Consider the following 20,131-nt stretch of genomic DNA (forward strand, 5'->3'; position numbering starts at 1 on the left):
TTTTTGACCAGGGTTCACAGCAAGAAATACATTTTTCATGATTTCACACACTTTCATATGCATGCATGTGCATGTGCGCACACACACACACACACACACACACACTACGTATGTAATTATAAAAGATTCGTGAATTTATCCTTCCTGCGTGCAATGCACCCTGACATTTTCTCTTCTACTCTCTTTGTTATTATTATTACCATTATTGTTGTTCGCTCCTATGGGTGACAATCTGCTAAATCGATTTCATGACCCACTTATAGGTCACAACACGGGTGTGAAAAGCACTGCCCTAAATGTCGAAGGTTTTCAGGATGCTGCCTGGGCAGCCTTCTCACTCCCCACCCCCTTTCTGGACCCACAGATCTTCTCTCTGGCTCCGTGGACCATCTGTATGTGAGGACTCCAGCCCTGATCCCACTTCGGGGCTCCAGACCCACACATCCAACTGCCCACTGGACAGCCCCACTTGTGCACTTCAAAAGCAGCCTTAACGCCATGTCCAAAACCATATTTAATGCTGACCCTCTGTGAGCCTTACTGAACAGCACCCACCCTGCCATTCAAGCCAGAAACCTGGGAGCTCTCTCTCTCCCTGCCCTCCCACAGCCAGTTAATCATAGAGTCCTGCCTACGGTGACTTCCAAATTACTTTTGAATCCTTCCACTTCTCTCCATCCCCCTGTCCCCATTATCTCTTGATGGGGCTACTGCCAAAAACCTCCAGTGTCGCGCCCCTCTCTCCAATCCCTCTTCCACCCTGAGGCCAGTGTGATCTCTCAGATACGCAAACCTCATTACATGACACACCACAGTGGAATGCCAACCACCTCAGGATGGAGCCCAGCTCCACATCTGACCTTTTTGGTCTCTCTCTCCCGTCTCAGCTCTTGTCACGTTCCCTCCCCATCCCCATCCCCTTTAGTCTACCCAGGGTTTTGGGGGTGGGGGTTGGTTCGCAGGTCTGGTTGCAGTTAGGATCACCTAGACATCTCTGTAAAAATACCAGTGCCCAGGCCTCACTTAAGAACAATTAAATACCAATCCAATTAGTAGTCAAAATGGACAGCTGGAGGTCCTCTGCTTTCCTTTATTTATTTATTTTTAAATTTTATCTATTTATTTGACAGACAGAGATCACAAGTAGGCAGAGAGGTGGGCAGAGAGGGGGAAGCAGGCTCCCCACTGAGCAGAGAGCCCGATGCGGGGTTTGACCCCAGGACCCCGAGATCATGACCTGAGCCGAAGGTAGAGGCTTAACCCACTGAGCCACACAGGCACCCCTGCTTTCCTTTAGAAGGAAGGTCTCTCGGTGGTCCAGAAGTGCTCTCACTGCCGGGCCTTCATAGAGCCTCGGCTCTAGCCCCGCCCCATACTTACCCCTCAGGTGTCTGCTGGAATGTCATCTTCTCAAGCTGTATCCCCTAATCCCCCAAGCCTGGTGAGTCCCCTCCTCCCCCATTCCATGTTCCCGTGGAATCCTTCAACTCCCTGTCGCAACCTACTGAGCTTCAAAATCTTTTAGCTTGGCACTAATGGCTACTCAACAAATACCCACAGAATGAACACAAGAATAAGTAAATTCCAGCATCAGATATGCGGAGAAGCTGCAGTTGAGGGGAGCTGACAAAGAAAACACTACTGACGGGTCAAGATGTAGACCATCTGTGCTTTCTTAGATTCTCAAGTCCACGGGGTGTGTAGGGTTGGAAGCAGAGGCCACTGGGCATCTAAAGTCAATCATGTCTTCTTATGAAAGCTTTCCCAAAGGAACACAGCTCATCCTCATCAGAGGTGACAGACAGGGACTCACCCGCCCCATTTAACAAAGGATAAGACTAAGTTGCTTGCCCAGATTGACCAAAGCAGACCAGAGGAAGGCAAGTCGGATCTGAGCCGTGTGTGTCGTGGTGCTCAAGGCAGCAGGCTCTGTCTTCCAGAGCAGAGCTAGACAGCAGAACAGCGAACGCACAGAGAAAGCTAAGGCTAACATTCCAGCAGCAACTCCTTTTCAACCGTATTTCACACAATGCTTATTACGGTACCCATTAAAGTCTTGCTAGTAATTGAAAAAATTATATATGTGCAATGAGCATGAGTTAATGTTAACAGAAGAGCCTTAACTTTTGCATCTCCTGACTTTTTACTTTTAGCTTGTACCTTAACCTTGCATTTTTGTGGGGTTCTTTACATTTTATATGGAGGTGTAAAGTCACATTTAAGATATAATTCCATTAGCCATACAAGCAACTTCATAAGGCTATTATGTTGCATCAACTTTTTCTGTAAAAATAAATTGTTAAGGATATTATTCCTGGAACAGAATAAATTCTTGGAATTACTGAGTAACTTATGTACCGTACCACTGTTCCAAGAACACATTACTTATTTTATCATGACAAAGTAAAGTTATTAATCTTCTGGCTTCCATTTCAACAATGAGAAATGCCGTGAGATGCAGAGACACCTGCATTACATTTCAGTTCAACTTTATATCATCCATAAACATCTCTGCTTTGGACACCTCATCCAAACAAATGCTCACAGAATCCTCTATGTAGCATTCGATTTTATGAAACTATAAAAGTTCCTTGCTGTTAATTACAGAGACAAATGTCTCATCACACATTTGGTTACCAGATAGCATAATTAGTTTTCTCCATTAACCTTTCAGATATAAAATTTGATTTCTAAGTAAAAAAACACTGTAAAACCCTTGCAATTCAAATGATACAGTATACTTGGACATGTTTGGGAAAAAAAGCAATACTAAGAAAACAATTTTATGGATTCTTATTTACAAGGATACTGATTGTCTGAAACACTCAAAGGCAATCTGTCTAAACTTCTTAATGATTTTAAAATATATGATGGAATATGCATGTAACAAGGTGTACTTTGTATAGAAAGGAGGCTCAGTAATCTGACCGTGAATGGAATGTGCCCTTTGATCTCGCTCTGGGTATGGTGATGTGGCTGAGTGGGTCCACCTTGGCCGCTCCTCTCTGCCCACTTCACATGGGCATCTGGGAGACAGCTGGTGACGAAGGGTATATAGTCTAAAGCAGTGTAATAGCATTTCTCTGCTCAAAGCTAAATGACCCCATAGCCTTGTCCTGCAGAGGACCACATGCCAGCCAACATGTGTAGGTGGCATTTCTGATCATCACAATGGGGGTGAGGGGGTGTGCTCCTGACATTTATGTACACTGATGCTGCCAACATTCAGTCCTCTTGTAATACGCAGGACAGTCCTGCACAACAAAACCGTCTCGCCACAACAGACTGACCCACTTGATCAGCAGATAATTGGCAGCAAATTGCATTTTTAACATGTTTTAAACATGGTACTTACTTGTTTATTCAAAAAGAATTATCGAGACTCGACTCTGTGTCAAGTATCGTGTACTAGGAACACAGTCAACAGAGTCTTGGCCTGCAGGAATTCAAGCTGAGATGGGAAAAATGAAGCCTTAGACAGAGAGGGCAGCAGGGGTGGGCAGAGCCCAGCAGGCCAGATGCCAGGCCCACTGGACTGCGGCATCCGGGGAGGCCCCTACAACATGGTGTACCTGCAGGGCCCTGGGGGCCAGGGCTGGTACACGTACACAGGCACAGGGATGCATCCTCTCTCAGGGTTTAACTTTAAGAGGGGGCCCTGCCATTAACTAATCAAAAAGAACAAAATTAGGAAATGAAAACTAAATCATCTGTGATCAGTGTTGACAAATTTTACTCCTGATATGTGAGGTCCAGTTAGCTACTAAGAAGGGAGTGTAAATTTTCAGCCCCTGAAGCCAGGATGGAACTTAGAGGTAAGAGTTGAATAATAAAGTTTCAAAGTAGCTGAATCCACCACTTAATTTTGCATTTAAAAGTGGACATCTTACTCATTACCTGAGCATGTACTGGTGATTATCACATGACCAGCATGGTGCTAGGCAGTGGGGACACAGAGATGATTCTCAGGGAGTTTACAGCCCAGCAGGGAGAGAGAAGTAAACCAGCAATGCCTTGGCTGTGATGGCACCATGCCCTGGAGGCTGTGGGGGAGAGGTGAGGGCAATCAGAGAAGACTTCCTGAAAGAAGTTTCATCAACTTGAAGACTTTAGGGAGAAGAGAAAGACAAGCCAAGCAGAGGGAGGATGATGCAAGTGTGAAATTCCAAGCAAAGGAATTTCTACGGCTTCTGTGCAGCCACCAGGGTGAGAAAGTGCCTGGCCTCAAAGGCCAGGAAGGATTCCTACTGCAGGAATAAAAGAGGTCTGGTATGGGTGACGCCTGCGAAGGACAATGTCAGCAATGAGCTCCAAAGAAACAGGTGGCAGTTCACTCAGAGTCTTATCTGTCAGGCTGAGGAGTCTTAATCCTAACCTGAAAGCCACAAATAATGAAGATGTTCAGGCAAGGAGCAATCCAAGTGGCCCAGCACCTGGACAAATCCCTCCAGGGTTGGGCACATGCGCCTTGCAGGATCTACCACCCCCACTACTGCGTGCACACACTCGGGCACATCGATTCCAGGTAGCATCCGCTCCAGGAATCTGTGACTTATGAGAATAACAGAGTTGCTTTGTAAATGTCCTAGATCTATTTTTAACTTGGAGATGCAAAACACACTGTTCCAAAATCTTTATTTTATCTTATAGATGGCCATGTTATTTTCTTCCAAAAGTAAAAAATCCATATTCCCATGGGAACCAGAGAGGCTAAATTGTTAATACATCTCCTTAGAGCCTGTCCTTCTTGGAGTTTTTTTTTTTTTTTTAATTTTTTATTTTATTTTATTTATTTTTTAAATGATTTGGTCACAATCAGAGGAGGAACAGCCAATGATCACAACCTGTCATACACGTTACCCCAAGGGTGGCTCCTGAGCCACACCACGTCTGGAGAAACAGAAAGAAGCAACTTTTCCTGGGGACACGGAAGGGCGTTGGGGAGGGGGCACAGCGCGTGTGCTCCCTCACCGTGTCACATGCACCAAGGTCTGTTGCTGAAGGCTTGGCTTTTGGTTTTTCTGAAATTCAGGTAGGAAAACTTGCTTCCTTTGGAAACTGAGACCCAGACAATGCCAAAAATCAGTTGATAAACAGGTCAGTCCTCTCTTAAGCACCCTGAAGAGGGTGTACCAATGTCACAGCACACAGAGAGCTAGCAGAGCTCAGACTATTTTTGTTTTGATTTTCAACATGTCTCTGGCTTTCATATGCAAGGTCCTCTCCTTTTTGGTATTTCTAGGTTTGAAGGGGGAAAAAAGGTTTCAAGTTGTATCTCACAAATCAACATCAGAAATCCCAAATTTCTGCGCTAGTTGAATATATTATAAAAGATTCTTCCAGTTAAATGAGGCATTTTTTAGTCTGGCTCACTAAATGTCCCCCAAATCTCAACAGAGTGGTATATTTTATTCTATTTTTTTTTTAAAGATTTTATTTATTTGACAGAGACAGAGATCACAAGTAGGCAGAGAGGCAGGCAGAGGGGAAGGGGAAGGGGAAAGCAGGCCCCCTGCTGAGCAGAGTGTCCAATGCAGGGCTTCATCCCAAGACCCTGAGATCATGACCCGAGCCAAAGGCAGAGGCTTAAACCACTGAGCCACCCAGGTGCTCCAGAGTGGTGTATTTTAAAGCAGCTCTTCAGGGTGGCTCAATGGGTTAAGCCTCTGCCTTTGGCTCAGGTCATGATCTCAAGGTCCTGGGATCAAGCTCCACGTCAGGCTCATGCTCAGAGGGGAGTCTGCTTCTCCCTCTCCATCTGCCCCTCCCCCCGCTAGTGTTCCTTCTCTCTCTCTCAAAATAAATAAATAAAATCCCCTTAAACAAAATAAAGCAACTCTTCATTGGTCTGTACGACAGTGTCCAAGCTACTCACGCACTTAGATATTTGAGTACCTATCATCTGGGTACCTATTATGAACACAATACTGTGCTGGGTGCTTCAAAGGATATGAAAAAGAATCCAGGTCACACTCGCTCTGTGATCTTACAATTTACAGGAGGAGAGATGGTGCAAATAAACAACCACAGTTCAATGCAGTAATTGTCCAGGTTTGGGGATGATGGGCATGTCTGCAGGGTAACTTGCAGTGCAATAAAGCTGTGTACAAAATTAGTAGGTATTAGGCAGTACATGGGAAGCGCCATAAAAGAGTGATGTTATTATTTAGTGCTAAGACATTAAGAACATTTAAATTCTATTTCAGAAAGAGAACAGACAAGGGGATAATAAAAATCAGAATACAGCATTTCCTACTTTGAAAAAGTGTTTTGTCATTGGGGTTTCCTACATGCTAGAGGAGAACCTGCAGGGGAGGTCAGGGCCCACATTATTATTCTATTACGGAAGACAAAGAAAAACCCTCAAGAGTTTTGTGCAAGGTGTTATTAACTGTTAACCTGAGACTCAAACCAAGGTTTTCTGACTTCAAACCTGACTTCTCTCTACTGTGCTAGACAAACTGAGAAGGCCTCCAGGCTTAGGTAATGTTTGAATTGGGCTTTGAAAACCAATAGGAGATAGGATTGTAATAGATGGAGTCTGGAAACAGGCTACGACATGGGAGCGCCTGGAGAGAACAGGCTGGAGAGAGGTGCACACTTGGGCAGGGCAAGGTGCTCCAGGAAGGAATGCTAAGAGACCAGGCTGACACGAACGCATGTTTTTAGCAGGAGGAAGAGGGAGATAAGGTTAGAAAGGTGAGCTGGAAGCAGACTACGAACGACAAAGGGAGGAGGAAAGGGGGCCTGGGTTTCTCAGAGGCTGCCTCGCAGAGCAGAGCAGCAACAACGTGGGAGCCATGTCCACAGCCAGGCTCTCACCTGTGAGCTTTCTGACCTTGGGCAAACTGACATTTCCAAAGACGCCTATTTTTCATTTAAAAATGGAAATAACAATACTTCTCCAGTACGGGAAGTGCCCTGCGTACAGCAAATGTTCGACTAACTGGGCTTCCTTTCTTCCCAAGTGGGTCCTAGGCTCTGCCCAGTGGAAGCTTCCGCCCACCCCTCCCTTCCACCGAGAGCCCGTGCCCCGCCTCTCACATCTGGGGCCCTGCTCTGCCGGGGAGAGGATGAGACGTTACACACCCAACTCAGTCCATGAGGGCAGAAGGGCAGGCAGGACAGCTGGCAGAACTGCCATGGTGAAAGAGGGGAGGAATGGGCGTCAAGACACCGGAGTCTAAAGCATGCTCAACTACTACTTTCCGTGTGCTCTGGCGCGAATCACTTGCACCTCCAAGCTCTGCTTCCTGTCTGTATAGCCGGTATAACACCTGCCTCATGCGCAGTTGTGATGTTAGCTAAATGATTAACCCCGGTATGTGACAGGCCTAACTGCAAACTTCGCCCGAACTTGAGACCATGAGTAATATCTAAGAGCGTCTCTGTCTGCATCTAAAGGTAATAGAAGCACATTTACAGGCGCGCTTCTACTCAAGGAAGCCATCAGTGTTCAAGAGTCTCAAGAGGCTCTCTCAACCTTGACTTTGCTTGCAATTGTTCAAGAAGCCATTTGTGGACCTAGAGGATGAGCAGGTCTACTGTTAGTGCTGTAGGAAACCTTAGAAACCATTCCGATCAGAGGTTTTTCCAGGGTGACGGGGGTGCCCTAAAAGCCGTGCAGATGCCCGCAGAGGTGGGGAGGTAGGTTTGGGATGTGTCACCTGTGATAACACACGAAGTTCTTACCATGGTGGCTGGCACACAGCCAGCTCTTCCAAAATGACCCCTACAGTTACTGGCTGTGTTTCCAACCCCAGGAAACGCTCAGGCCCACTTGGACGGACCTCCATGATATTTGAGGTTGTTTCTCACTCATGGAACTCCAGCCACAGGTGAGGTAACACATCAGGGCCCTTTCCCTCTGGGGAAGAAACAGGAAGCAAGCGGGACCCAGGCTGCCGGACTCTAGGTGAAGAGCACCCCCATTTAACACACGCACATGTCTATGTCTCCGGGAAGGAGATTTATGTTGTCATGAGAGGCTGGCGCCCTAGCCTGGAAAAGTGGGTAGGGATTGAGTGTGTCATCTTTGAGGAGACTCTGGGACCCTGGTGGGGGTGGCTGTCATTGGCAAAGCCATGGACAAAGATTTCAAAATTCCGACATCTCGATCCTGCTCAACTGGCATGGCTACAACATTTGCTTTCTTTGTCTTCTGAAAGCTGTGTAACCGAACCGAGTACTGAAAGGAATGAGGACAAGGCCAGGGCCTGGCATGTAATTGGAGCTCAAGAAATATTTGTCAAATGAATAAATGAATGAGATCGAACACCTGAGAAACAGACATGTTCCAAATTTCTATCTTATGACAGTAAACCTAAACAAAGCCCAACATCTCAAAAGAGATTTTATCAAAAGTTTGTATTATTGTTATGGGTAATAAACTTGCTGTCTCACTAATATATTTTCCAAAAGTGCCTTGTTCTTTCCAGTAAGGTCTCCTGATGATCCTTGAATTGTCTGGCCCAGCATGGTAGAGAGGAAAGGCCTCTGGACAGGAGCTGTGGGTCCGCTCCAGGTTCTGCTATTTCTGAGCAAGTTGCTTTACTCTGAGCCTCAGGTCTGTCCTCTAAGTAATGGGAATAAGAATGCCTGCCCCAGTGACCTTACAGGAAGTCAAAACCACAGGATGACAGAGGTGAAAGCAGTTCTTAAATGGATGACGCTCACTTAATATCTGATCCTGACAACACTTCCCTGCTGTAGCTTACAGCACCTTTTTGCACCTGGAACCTTCTCCAGCTCCCCTCTGTCTATGCAAATGGTCTCCAACTTTGAGGGAGACTCCCCACTTGACCCTCCATTTGATCCTTCCCTTCCCATGCTGCTGTGGCTCACTGCCCCGATGGTCCGTATTTGTTGGTTAATTACCGTTACTACTTGAGCGGCCTCTGGCAGGCCACTAAACATCTATGTCTCCTGTACAAAATGGGGAGGATAATGACTTACAGGTTTGCCGCGAGGGATAAATGAACATAATTCATGTGAGGGATTCAGGTCAACACCATGTGCACAGAAAGTGCACAGCAACGGGAGCTGTTACAGTCACTGAACATTGTTCCTTAACTGTGCTCTGAATGTGCCCCATCTCCTCAACTGGATTTCATCTTTGAGAACAAGGTCTCTGTCCTTTCCATTTCTTTGGTTACCCCCAATCCCACTCTCATCCCAGAAAAGCACTGAGCACATAGTCTTTTCTAAAAAAAAAAAAAATCTGTTGAGTTGATTAAAACAGATAATTGTTTTTCTCCAAACAGGACTCAAATTTTTATGGTCGCCCATCACAGCCCGCCTGACAATGTCAATGTCCACAGGGCAAAGTAACCTCCTCTGGCCCTATTATCACACTAAAAATGTGTGGGTAAGTCTGAAAGGACTCAGCCAAGTCATTCACACTACTGAGCTATCCTACCATGTTGGATGTGCTGCATTAGTCAACAGCCTAAAAATATTCCAGAGAAATAAATTTCATGTGGGAACACTGCCAAAACCTGGAGAACTCACTCTCTTTTCCTGAGATGTGAACTTTAATATTACAGGTGCGGATAGTATTAAAAATACGACATATGTCTGAACACAGAAAATCCTATACAACATCCTAGGGGCCATGTATTAGGACTAGATTGTATTTGAAACTGTTCTTCTGGCGTTTGGCTAACAAAATCCCTTGGATGTCATAAACCTCACACTGAATTCTACACCCTAGCAAGTAACATCACGGATAGACTCAAGCAATTTATAAAACAAGCATGCTTTAAATCTATGTTTTGAAATGAGAACCTAAAAACTAAAAAATGCCTGTTTTAGAACATCATAGACAACCAAAATCTTAATTTCCTATGTTTTCAGTAACTATTCCCAATTGCTCTAGAAATTATGATAGTGTAATCACTTATTCCTCTAGTTTTTAAAAAAATGACTGGAAATCACAAAATAAAAATGTTCTTTGGGAACTACATCTCACGTCCCCCAGAATAAGCAAGACTGAGAAGGAAGCCAGGCACACGTCTGCCACTGTTCAATCTTTGGTCTCCTCATGGCTGAGGCCTTCTTGACCAGAACTTGCAAAGCTTATTCTGATCCTGGTCTTTTGCTAATGTTCTCTTATCTTCCTGGACTCGAGCTGGGAAAAATGAAAGCAGCAACGTGTGCCCCTTTCAAGAGTTTGTATTTTCCTGAATTCTGAGAACTAGCATCTTCCTATTGTTCAGCCCCCTACTCTGTCATACCCAGAATTACCTCACTGTATAGCATCCTACTGTTTTCCAAACACACAGCAGCCTGCTTTGTTGGAGAATAACTCAACCAAGGACATGATGTTCCGTTTTTATGATAAATGTAAATTTTCTACTAATGGGCAAATTCCTCATTTCCAATGACTATATCGAGTAGTACTTAGATACAGAATTCCAACCAATCAAGCTTAAGGAACTGAAAATACAAAATTCCAACTGATTAAGTTTAAGGAACTGAAGAGAGTGCCAACCAAGAATATTCTCCTTCTGGGTTGTAGCATTTCACTTGACTATTCACTTTTTGGTTTTTAGTTCTCTTAACCGTAAACAGGTGCTGAGCACAGCTGCCGGCCTCAGTGACAGTCTCTGCTTGAGTACAGAGATCTACATGCTTTCAGTGGTCACTTATGACCACTAAGTTTGTTTGCTGATACTTCCCTCCTGTTTTACCTCACTCAAGTATCCGTTTTCATTTCTCTGTCCACCGCATCCCACCGTTTCTCTCTCTCAAAGCCAGAAAGAGAGATCCTGGTGGCTGAGGACTCCACCATGTGGCTTTCACGTTGTTGGGATCTGCACCAATCCTACGTCCTTCAGCCCTCCATACTCCTCAGGGAGCAGGCAAAGCTGACCCTTGCTTTTCATCACTCTTGCCCCAACTGTCTCCCAGTTTATGCTCCCTTGCCATGCAGCACCCAGCTCTTACATCACTACCAAGAATGGTGGGGATGCTCAGGATGGGCAAGATGGAAGCCACACGCCACTGTTTACTCTCTAATCCTACTTCTCCTCCTCTCTGGGTACTCACTCTTAGTGGCAAAATCGCAAGTTGTTTGCATTTTGGGTTCACAGTCTGCAAATAACGAACTGCACATTCAAGTTCTCTCCTGTATGACATTTGTCCCAAAAGCTGTACTTAGAGTGGCAATGCTTCTGACCACCTACTTATTCATCATGCAGCTAGCCTTGTCGGATGGTCTCCCGGACACCACTTTTGCTCGGCCTGTCCCTAAGGGGAGCTGGGAATGAGGATGGTAAGAGCAAAAAGTATGGCTAGTCACCCTGACCACAGGTATCGGGGTGAAATGCACACAGGTCCAGGAAAATGATAGCTAGTATTCTCAAGCGGTGGTTAGGTGGACAATCACACTTTGATTTTCCTTACGCTTTTTGACTGTAGATTTAATTTAATTTTGTCATGGCAGGATTAGCAACCAGGCCACAGAGGTGAAGGGACTTTATAATAAGACAGCATATTAATCCTCCATCCCACCCAAGGCAGAAGCAAAACCAAACAAATAGCAGCTTCCTGGAAATTGAATTTCTGTTATCCAGATGTCAAAGATGTAATACCCCAATTACACAAACTATTGCCAGTGAAGCATGCCAGCGAATATGCAATGTAAATGGGGTGAGCACAGAGCGACAAACCTGCACAGTCAGCATCTGGCTCTGAGAGTGAGTGATAATTAGCACTGTGTGTAGACACTAATAAACATTTATGTCTGAAATTACAACTTTTAGCAATGTTAATAAGGGATATATTGGCAATCTGTAAAATAAAAGGTCTTGAAAAGAATGTCATACATTAAGCAATGGCAGACATTTCCCGTTCTGGCACAACCTTTTTTTTTTTTCCCCTTCCCCCTAACTGCAAATGGCCACACTGTTTTGCTGAGAAATTAATTGACATAGGAACCTACCTAAATAAATGGGTTGTGTCTCTTTGGCCTCCCCATTAACATCGTTGCTGAATTCTGAGATCTTATATACCTCATGGTGATAATCTGGGATGAAAAAACAACCAAAAATTAAAATTCTAATGACCTGCAAGTTATGAAAAAAATAATAAAAACTAACTCTCCTTATATATAAGAAGTAGAATCTATACTTTAAATTATAAACATAATTTCCAAGAACTCAATTAATCACCGAATTTATAGTCACTAATAATCCCTAAAACTTTGCTTACTCTGAAGAAGTACACAGACTTGAAATATTACTTTGACTTTAGAAAATAGCTTTGCTGATCACATGGTTTTCACAGTAAATTTGGCCCAGAGATGCCAATTACTAGGTCTCTTTGCTTTCAAATGACAACTATGTTTATAAGGGAAAGAAAAACCTTGCCCAATCATAGGCCAGGAGGGTGATTCCAAAATTATCTCAACTCATTTCCATGAGTACAGTATATCAAGAGTATGCTTTAGGGTAACCCGACACTCAGTTTTCTCAGTTTACCCAGCAAAATCCCAGCCTTTAAGCAGCTTACCGGAAAGCACACACGAAAAATACTGATTTGTTATTTCAAATATAGTATAATCTAGATAAGAACGCGAGATTCTCATCTTTCTCACAATCTTTTGCATTCAGCTACTGCACTTTAATATGCAATAGTTTATTTGCTAAAAATGCACCTGCAGAGAGAAGAATCAGACCCATAATTTAAAGAGAGGAAAAAAAGTAAAAAGAAAAACTTGCTATGTCAGTCAAACTTTACAATACAGTACTTTAGGAGCTTCCTTCTTCTCTACCGAGGCTCCTGGGCTTGCCCATGGTCTATTATCTAAAAGGTAGGATCATCTAGGTGAGAAAATAGAGGTTCCTTCTTAACAGCCATTCCTTTTTTTGTGACTTGAGACCTGACAGAACAAGGTCTACAAAACTATTCTCACTTTTCAGATAAAGTAGGAAGTTTTCTGAGGTCATAAATAAGAAAGCAACCTACATTCCTGAATGAATCAATAGACCAACAGGCCAGTCACATATAGAGAGGTTTTTTTGTTTTTTTTTTTAAGTACAAATGACTGAGTAATCCACACAGAGAAAGAGGGAAGAGCCAAATATTTTGAATACGTAAAACGATCTCAGGCCTCTTTCATTAAACACTATCCAAACTAAATCAGGGGGAATAGACATGAACAGATCTTCAAAATGTCTATAATCAGACCATTTTCAGGCTAGCCAAAAGCAGGCTTTATTGAATCTACATCATAGTTAGCTCAGCTTAGCTTGAAAAGCTCTATTACTTGGAATCACCCTCTAATTTTCATCAGCTCACATGTGACTTCCCCAGGTTGCTGAAACAATCGCCTTGCTTTCTACTCTGATGCCAATGCTAGATAAAACAACAGAGAAAAGGGGACAGGTTCTGTGGTTTGGTTTTGACCTCAAGTTGACTCAAAGAAGATAGTTCAACAAGGTGATTCTAAACTCAGTACCAGGACTTGTGACATTAGGACGAGAAAAGTCACCTCTCTCTTATTTAAGGTGACACAATGCATTTTAATAGACATATATTTATTTCTGCTCTTATCTCAAGTTCTCATCGTCTCTGACAAAGTCCAGTCAGGAAAAGAAAGCCTCTGACAAGTAACTGAACACAGACAAGGCGATTCAACTTTCCCCTCCCCTGATAAAATAGACCCAAGCCCAAAGACCGCGATGTACACCTGTTAAATCGTCAGGAACCCGCTGGAATTTTTTTTTTTTTTTTAAATAGGGATACTTTTCTGACCGATAAGTGATCTCTTCCTAAACACCTTTCCAACCCAAATAACGTCTCTAGAAAAGATGCCGGAGGTCAACAATTCTCATTTGGGCTCGTACACCTAACGAGCTTCTTTCTGGTTCTTAAGAGAACCACCACCTTTTTTTTTTTTTTTTTTTTTTTTTTTTTTTTTTTTTTGCTTCTGTTTGGGGGAAAAAAGCAAACCCACAACCATTGGTCGGTATCCGTGTGTGCACGGCCTGACGGAGAGGCAGTTCTCCCCCACCCCCCAACCTAGCCACAGGAGTGGAATACCAAAGAAGGCTCTCGGCTCCCCAAGTGTCATTGTTTGCTAATTTCCTGATGTGCCCTCCGACTTGTTTACGCTGAATAACATCCTGCCTCCCCCCCGCACAACTTTCCCCGCCGCGCGGCGTGTGCGGCCCCGGCCCCCGCGGGAGGAGATTCGGGGGTCCCGGAAGCCCGGACCCCCGGCTGGGACGCGCGGCCGCGGCGCGGGGCGAGGGGCGGCGGGCCGGGCGCGGGGATGTTTACGCGGCGCCAAGTCCTCCCTCCGCCGCCCGCACGCCCCCCGCCCGGCCCGGCGCGGCCCGCCGCTTACCTCGGCTCACCAGTTTGAAGCTCTGGGATTTCCTGCTCCTTTTCCTCTCGGAGAACTCCATGGTGCTGGCAGGAGGCAGGGGCTGCGGCCGGTGGGCGGCCGGCGGGCGGAGGGAGCGGCGGCCGAGGCGGCGGCGGTGGTGGCGGCGCTGGCTCTTGTCACCCGGCAGCGGGAGCGCCAGGACCAAGGTCCGTGTCTTGAATCCGCAGGGGGAGGCAAAGGCAAGGGAAAAACCACCTCGAGCCCACTCGGGGGCTGCGGCTTGCGGGGTCGGCAGGAGGCGCTTTCCCGGGAGAAGTTGCCCCCGCCTCGCCGCCGCCGCCCGGTCCCCTCAGCACGCCCCCCGACCCCCTCTCATTCCCGGTCTCTGTGCCACACGCAGCCGGAGCCGAACTTTCCGTTGGGGAGCGAGTTGGGGGCGGGGAGGGCGCGGCGCGGCGGGCCGGGTGCTGCCGGCGCCCTGCGCGCTGGCCGCGGGCCGGCCTGGGCGCTGCTCCGGACGCGGCGGCGGCGGCGAGCGCGGCCCCGGGGACGCGGCGGGCGGGCCGAGGGCGGCGGCAGCGGCGGCGGCGGCGGCGGTGGCGGCGGCGGGGTGCGAGCCGGGTCGGGGCGCTGACCGCCCCCGCGGGAGGAGGGGCACCGGGGAGGAGGCGGCGCCGCCGGGACCCCGGGGCCACCTGCTGGCGGAGCGCGGCCGCCGCCATCCCCGGGGGCCCGGGCAGCCGCCACCCACCGGCCTGGACGCGCGGCGCCCTGAAGAGGAGCCGGAGGCCGCGGCGCAGCGCCCTCGGCCCGGCCGGCCGGCCTTCCCGCGGGGACTGCGGGCTCGGCTGGACGCGGGGGTCGGGGGGTCGGGGCGCTGCTGCTTGGGGCCCGGCTCTCGGCCCCGAGCTCGCCTGCCTGTCGCCACCGCTTCCCGGGGCCGAGCTTGTTATACGTAGTGCTGGGTGTCGGGGACCCTCCGGCCAGCCCACTCCTTGCCTTGAGAGGCAGGATGTCGGAGGGCCACATTCACGGGCTTCATGCAAGTTTTAGGAAACACACACACACTACACACACACACACACACACACACTACACACACACACACACACACACACACGGAGGGCCACACTCACGGGCTTCATGCAAGTTTTAGGAAACACAAATTACACACACACACACACACACAACTTACCCTCCGCGCTCTGCCGGGAAACGAAGAGATTTGAGAATTTACTGGTAAGAAGAGTATAGAAAAGAGTGAGCTTCAATTCTTCTTCACCAACAAAGAGGGTTGTAGAAGGATCCGGAGTTATATTCAAGGAGACAACTTGGAATGTGGGGCTTGGAGCGGGTGGAAGGAACAAGGGGTGCTACGTCAGTGGGTGCTCGATGGCTTTGCTGACTTTAGAGAAGAAACGGCCAAGGCAGGTGCCGGGCCGGGCGGGGCGGGGGGGGGGGGACTCTGCCACCTGGTGTAATAGTGCCAAAATAATTGACAGCAACAATGCTTTTATTACTTTTATATAACATTCTTCTCTGGGGAGCTAGGAGCACGCCATTTCCTTCTTAGAACCTCTTTAGGGTGGGAATGGAAGAGAATTTTACACCACCTGGGAATGGCAGTACAGGACGGTAATCTGACATGCTTAAAAGTACCTCACCAAACTGACCGTCCCTAGACCTAAATACAAAAGAGAGTAAAGAGATGGACAATGCATTCAGCCGGGTGGCAAACTCACGTGGCCCTAAAAGAGTGGCGAGGAATAAGGGAAAAGAGTATGTTGATAAATGCGATACATTTCATCACAGGTCACACTCAGAGGAGGAGACAGTACCTCTGTTTAACTGGGATACACGAATAGGACAACTTTGAGCAAGGGGGAAGCTGAAGGCAGCTAGGATACACAACACCAGGAAACAAAACCAAGGAATAAGGTAATCAGATAGTGGAAGCAAGCCTGGTATACCTTCTAAGGTCTTTTTGTAAGGCAGTATGCTGCAAGTGAGGAGGCTGGGTGTTCTACCTGACCAGGTGTGAGGAGAAATGTCCATTCACTTTTATTAAACAAACCTTAAACAAGAGGTTCTTAACCTTTTCTGGGTCATTGTTTCCTTGGAGATTATGTTCAAACCTAAGGGTCCTTCTCCCAGAAAATATGTAGAGGACACACAAAATTTTGTATAGTTTTCTTGGAGTAACTTAGACCCCTTGGAGCTCCAAAAGGTAGCAAAAGGGATTAAAGTGATAAAAAGGGATTAAATCCACTATGTTATTTGGTTCTCTTCCTTACCTCTCCCTTTCTTTCTTCAAAGTCAGGCAGTACACATCTCATGATGTTTTGAATGTTTCTGAAGAAACAAACATACCATTTTGTTATCTAGGCTCGGACCCTTTCTTTTTTGTGATGTTTACTTAAATGTTGTTCCCTAAAACCACAAGGTTGCATACTATACTGGTTGAGGAACATTTAGGATCGTTCCTGCCTTGGAGCATAAAATGAGATTTTATTATGCTTAAACTCTGGTGAAATCATTGCAGGTGTCACACCAGGAAGAAAATCTCTAGGGGAGAGATGAACACCTTTGCATTTTCAGTTAGAATAGAAATATAAGTTCCATGTATTGAAGAAAATATTTTTATATAATTAAGAATGAAATATTTTTTTAAAAATTTTATTTATTTATTTGACAGAGAGAGATCACAAGTAGGCAGAGAGGAAGGCAGAGAGAGAGGGAGAGGCAGCCTCCCCGCTGAGCAGAGAGCCCGATGCGGGGCTCGATCCCAGCATCCTGAGATCATGACGTGAGCCAAATGTAGAGGCTTAAACCACTGAGCTACCTAGGCACCCCAAGAATGAAATATTTTGAAGTAACAATGTTTTTAGATAGTAATAATTTTCCTTGACCCTTTTTCCTGGCTCGGCAAAGGTGGTCTATGAGTGAGTTGGTCTACAGAGGCCATGGGTCAGACCTGTCCTAAAAACACAGAGAAAATTAACAAATATTTATTTTTTATTTTTCACATTGTGCAAGTCACTATGCCTTTATATAACAAAAGTACGTATTCATAGCCTTAGATAAAGATTAATTATGATATTTAATAAAAAAGAGATTGCTTTGTGGGGCGCCTGGGTGGCTCAGTGGGTTAAAGCCTCTGCCTTCAGCTCAGGTCATGATCCCAGGATGCTGGGATCAAGCCCTGCATTGGGCTCTCTGCTCAGAAGGGAGCCTGCGTCCCTTCCTCTCTCTCTGCCTGCCTCTCTGCCTACTTGTGATCTCTCTCTGTCAAAAAAAAAAAAAAGAGAGAGATTGCTTTAAGCAGTAGGTATCTGTGTTTGTTGCTTGAACTACCATAACAAAATACAGTAGACTAGGTGGTTTAAACTATCAAAATTTATTTTCTCCCAGTTCTGAAGACTAGAAGTCCCAGATGAAGGTCTGGCAGGTTCAGTTCCTGGTGAGAGCTCTCTTCCTGGTTTGTAGATGGCTGCTTTTTCACAGTGTCCTCACATCAGAGAGTTCTGATCTTTTCCTCCTCTTATAAGGACACTAATCTATTAGCACTGCATCCTCAGGACCTCATCTAAACCTATTTCCCAAAGCCCCCACTTCTTAATATGGTCATATTGGGGGTTAGGGCTTCAACATATGAATTTAGGAGAACACAGTTCATTTAATAGCATTTTTGGTGAATTGAATGTATCATTTGTATTGGGGCATCCTGGAAAGTCAGGTTGGAGATTATTTCTCTGGAGGTCATTTCTCTGCCTCAATAGTACAAAGCCCTGAAATGTTTTAGAACTATAGGTTTACATATTACATATTATTAAAGCTCAGGGAAATTAAATAACCTGTGGCTTCATGGGGCTCAAACATCAGATGAGAATACAAAAACTCAGTTGATTATGAAGATTCAACATAGATTTTAATTATTGGTAAAGACATGTAATTTGGCCAGAAAACATTTAATCAAGCTTCATCCTAATTCTTAAAACTCTTTTGAAAACTCTGTCTTAAGAGAAATAGCATTATGAACTTTCCATCTTTAGTTAGATCTCTGCTGTCCAATAGAAATATAATGCCGGCCATTATAAAGAATTTAAAGTTTTCTGTTAGCCACATTAGAAAAACTAAAAATAAGCTGGTTAAATTCATTGTAGTATACCTTATTTAACCCAGTGTATTAAAAATACTATCATTTTGACATGTAATCAATATAAAAATATGAATGAGATATATTATGTTCATTTTTGTATGAAATTTTGAAGATGATGTGTATATTTTACTTAGAGGACAGACAGATCAATTCAGATTAGTGAAATTTCAGGTGCTCAGTAGCCACATATGGCTAGTGGCTACCACACTGGACAGCTCTGATTTATAGGAATTATGATTTGATCCATGCTATTTATATACAGAGAGACAACTGCAACCTTGTTTGTTTTATTAATAACTTTCAAAAAGGAGATAAGCAGGATGGTATTATTGGGCTTGAAACTTTATAAATCTTTAATTGGAGTTTCTGGAATTGAGTATTTTGTCCCAGGTAGATTCTGGAATCCTTCAGGAAGATTTAATGTTAGGATAAACATTAACTTTTCAGTTGAATGAGAATTGCCTATCAGAAGGGTCATGGAAAGAGTGGGCAGATCTACTTTAGTACCAATTATCAATTTATCAATTTGTTGCTGGCCTAACTCAAGTTCCTCTTTCATTTACTTTATGGGTTTTACTTACTGTGTTTTAGAAGAATGGAAGTTGTATTTCTAAGAGATTACTTAAGTGAAAATGGTATCTTGGAAGGCTCCACAAATATTACCTTATAGCATTGATATTTTTACATTATCTAATACTCTTAGTTGCTATATGAGGTTGGTAGATATTACTACCAAGAGGAATTTGCAAATGAGGAAAATCCTAAAACTTTTTTTTTTCTTTTTAAGGATTCCATTTATTTATTTGACACACAAAAACACACAGAGATAGCACAAGCAGAGGAAGTGGCAGGCAGTGGGAGAGGGAGAAGCAGACTTCTTGCTGAGGAGACCCTGACTCGGGGCTCCATCCCAGGATGCTGGGATCATGACCAAAGCCAAAGGCAGCCGCTTTAACCAACTGAGCCACACAGGCATCCTAAAACTCTTTTTTTAGTGAAACTTCAAAATGGTATACTGGTTTTGTGATTATCTTAAATGTGATGCATTTCTACATTTCTACATTTCTGTCGTTTCTTTAAAATAAATATTTAATGTTCTTTTTTATTAAGATCTAATTTATATTTGGTAAAGAATATAAATATGGTGTGTACACTTCAATTCCTTTTACTTGGGTATACATCTGTGTAAACTCCCTCCCCCCAGATTAAGATACAGAACATTTCCAGCCCAGCAGCAGGCTCCCCTGTGGCCCCCCTACCCCAGATAATCCCCTAGGGAAACCACAGTTCTAACTTCTGTCACCATACCTCCATATGTGCCTGTTCTTGAACTTTCTGTTTTGTGTCAGGCTTCTTTTGGTCAGCGTCCTGTATGTGAGATTCATTCATGTTGGCTAGAGGGACGGTTCACTCTTTTCCATTGCTGTGTGTTTTCTTTTTTTTTTTTTTTTTTAAGATATTATTTATTTATTTGACAGAGATCACAAGTAGGCAGAGAGGCAGGCAGAGAGAGAGGAGGAAGCAGGCTCCCTGGTGAGCAGAGAGCCCGACACGGGTCTCGATCTCAGGACCCTGAGATCATGACCTGAGCCCACGGCAGAGGCTTTAACCCACTGAGCCACCCAAGCGCCCCTGCC

The 20,131-nt window shown here is 45.1% G+C and overlaps 2 protein-coding genes across 12 annotated transcripts in view; one reads left to right on the plus strand and one right to left on the minus strand.

Moving 5' to 3' along the window:
* Positions 1-14,493, minus strand: part of BEND7 (BEN domain containing 7) — a 79,222-nt gene extending 64,729 nt beyond the window's left edge. For 8 of the 10 annotated variants that reach the window (XM_045069162.1, XM_045069158.1, XM_045069164.1 and 5 more), the window contains exons 1-2: positions 14,354-14,485; positions 11,945-12,028 (exon numbers count right to left, since the gene is read on the minus strand). In XM_045069162.1, the coding sequence (XP_044925097.1) occupies positions 11,945-12,028; positions 14,354-14,414 (145 nt within the window). In that variant the 5' untranslated portion in view covers positions 14,415-14,485. Of the gene's footprint in view, positions 1-11,944; positions 12,029-14,353 lie in introns of all 10 variants that reach the window. The other 2 variants (XM_045069166.1, XM_045069165.1) reach the window with 2 other exon arrangements.
* The window catches only part of PRPF18 (pre-mRNA processing factor 18), a 104,930-nt gene continuing 99,211 nt past the window's right edge, over positions 14,413-20,131 (plus strand). For both annotated transcript variants that reach the window (XM_045069167.1, XM_045069168.1), the window contains exon 1: positions 14,413-14,541. In XM_045069167.1, the coding sequence (XP_044925102.1) occupies positions 14,413-14,541 (129 nt within the window). The remainder of the gene's footprint in view (positions 14,542-20,131) is intronic.

Source organism: Mustela putorius, unplaced genomic scaffold, assembly GCF_011764305.1.
Source record: "Mustela putorius furo isolate JIRA1106 unplaced genomic scaffold, ASM1176430v1.1 tig00003913_pilon_pilon_pilon, whole genome shotgun sequence".
Lineage (NCBI taxonomy): Eukaryota > Metazoa > Chordata > Mammalia > Carnivora > Mustelidae > Mustela > Mustela putorius.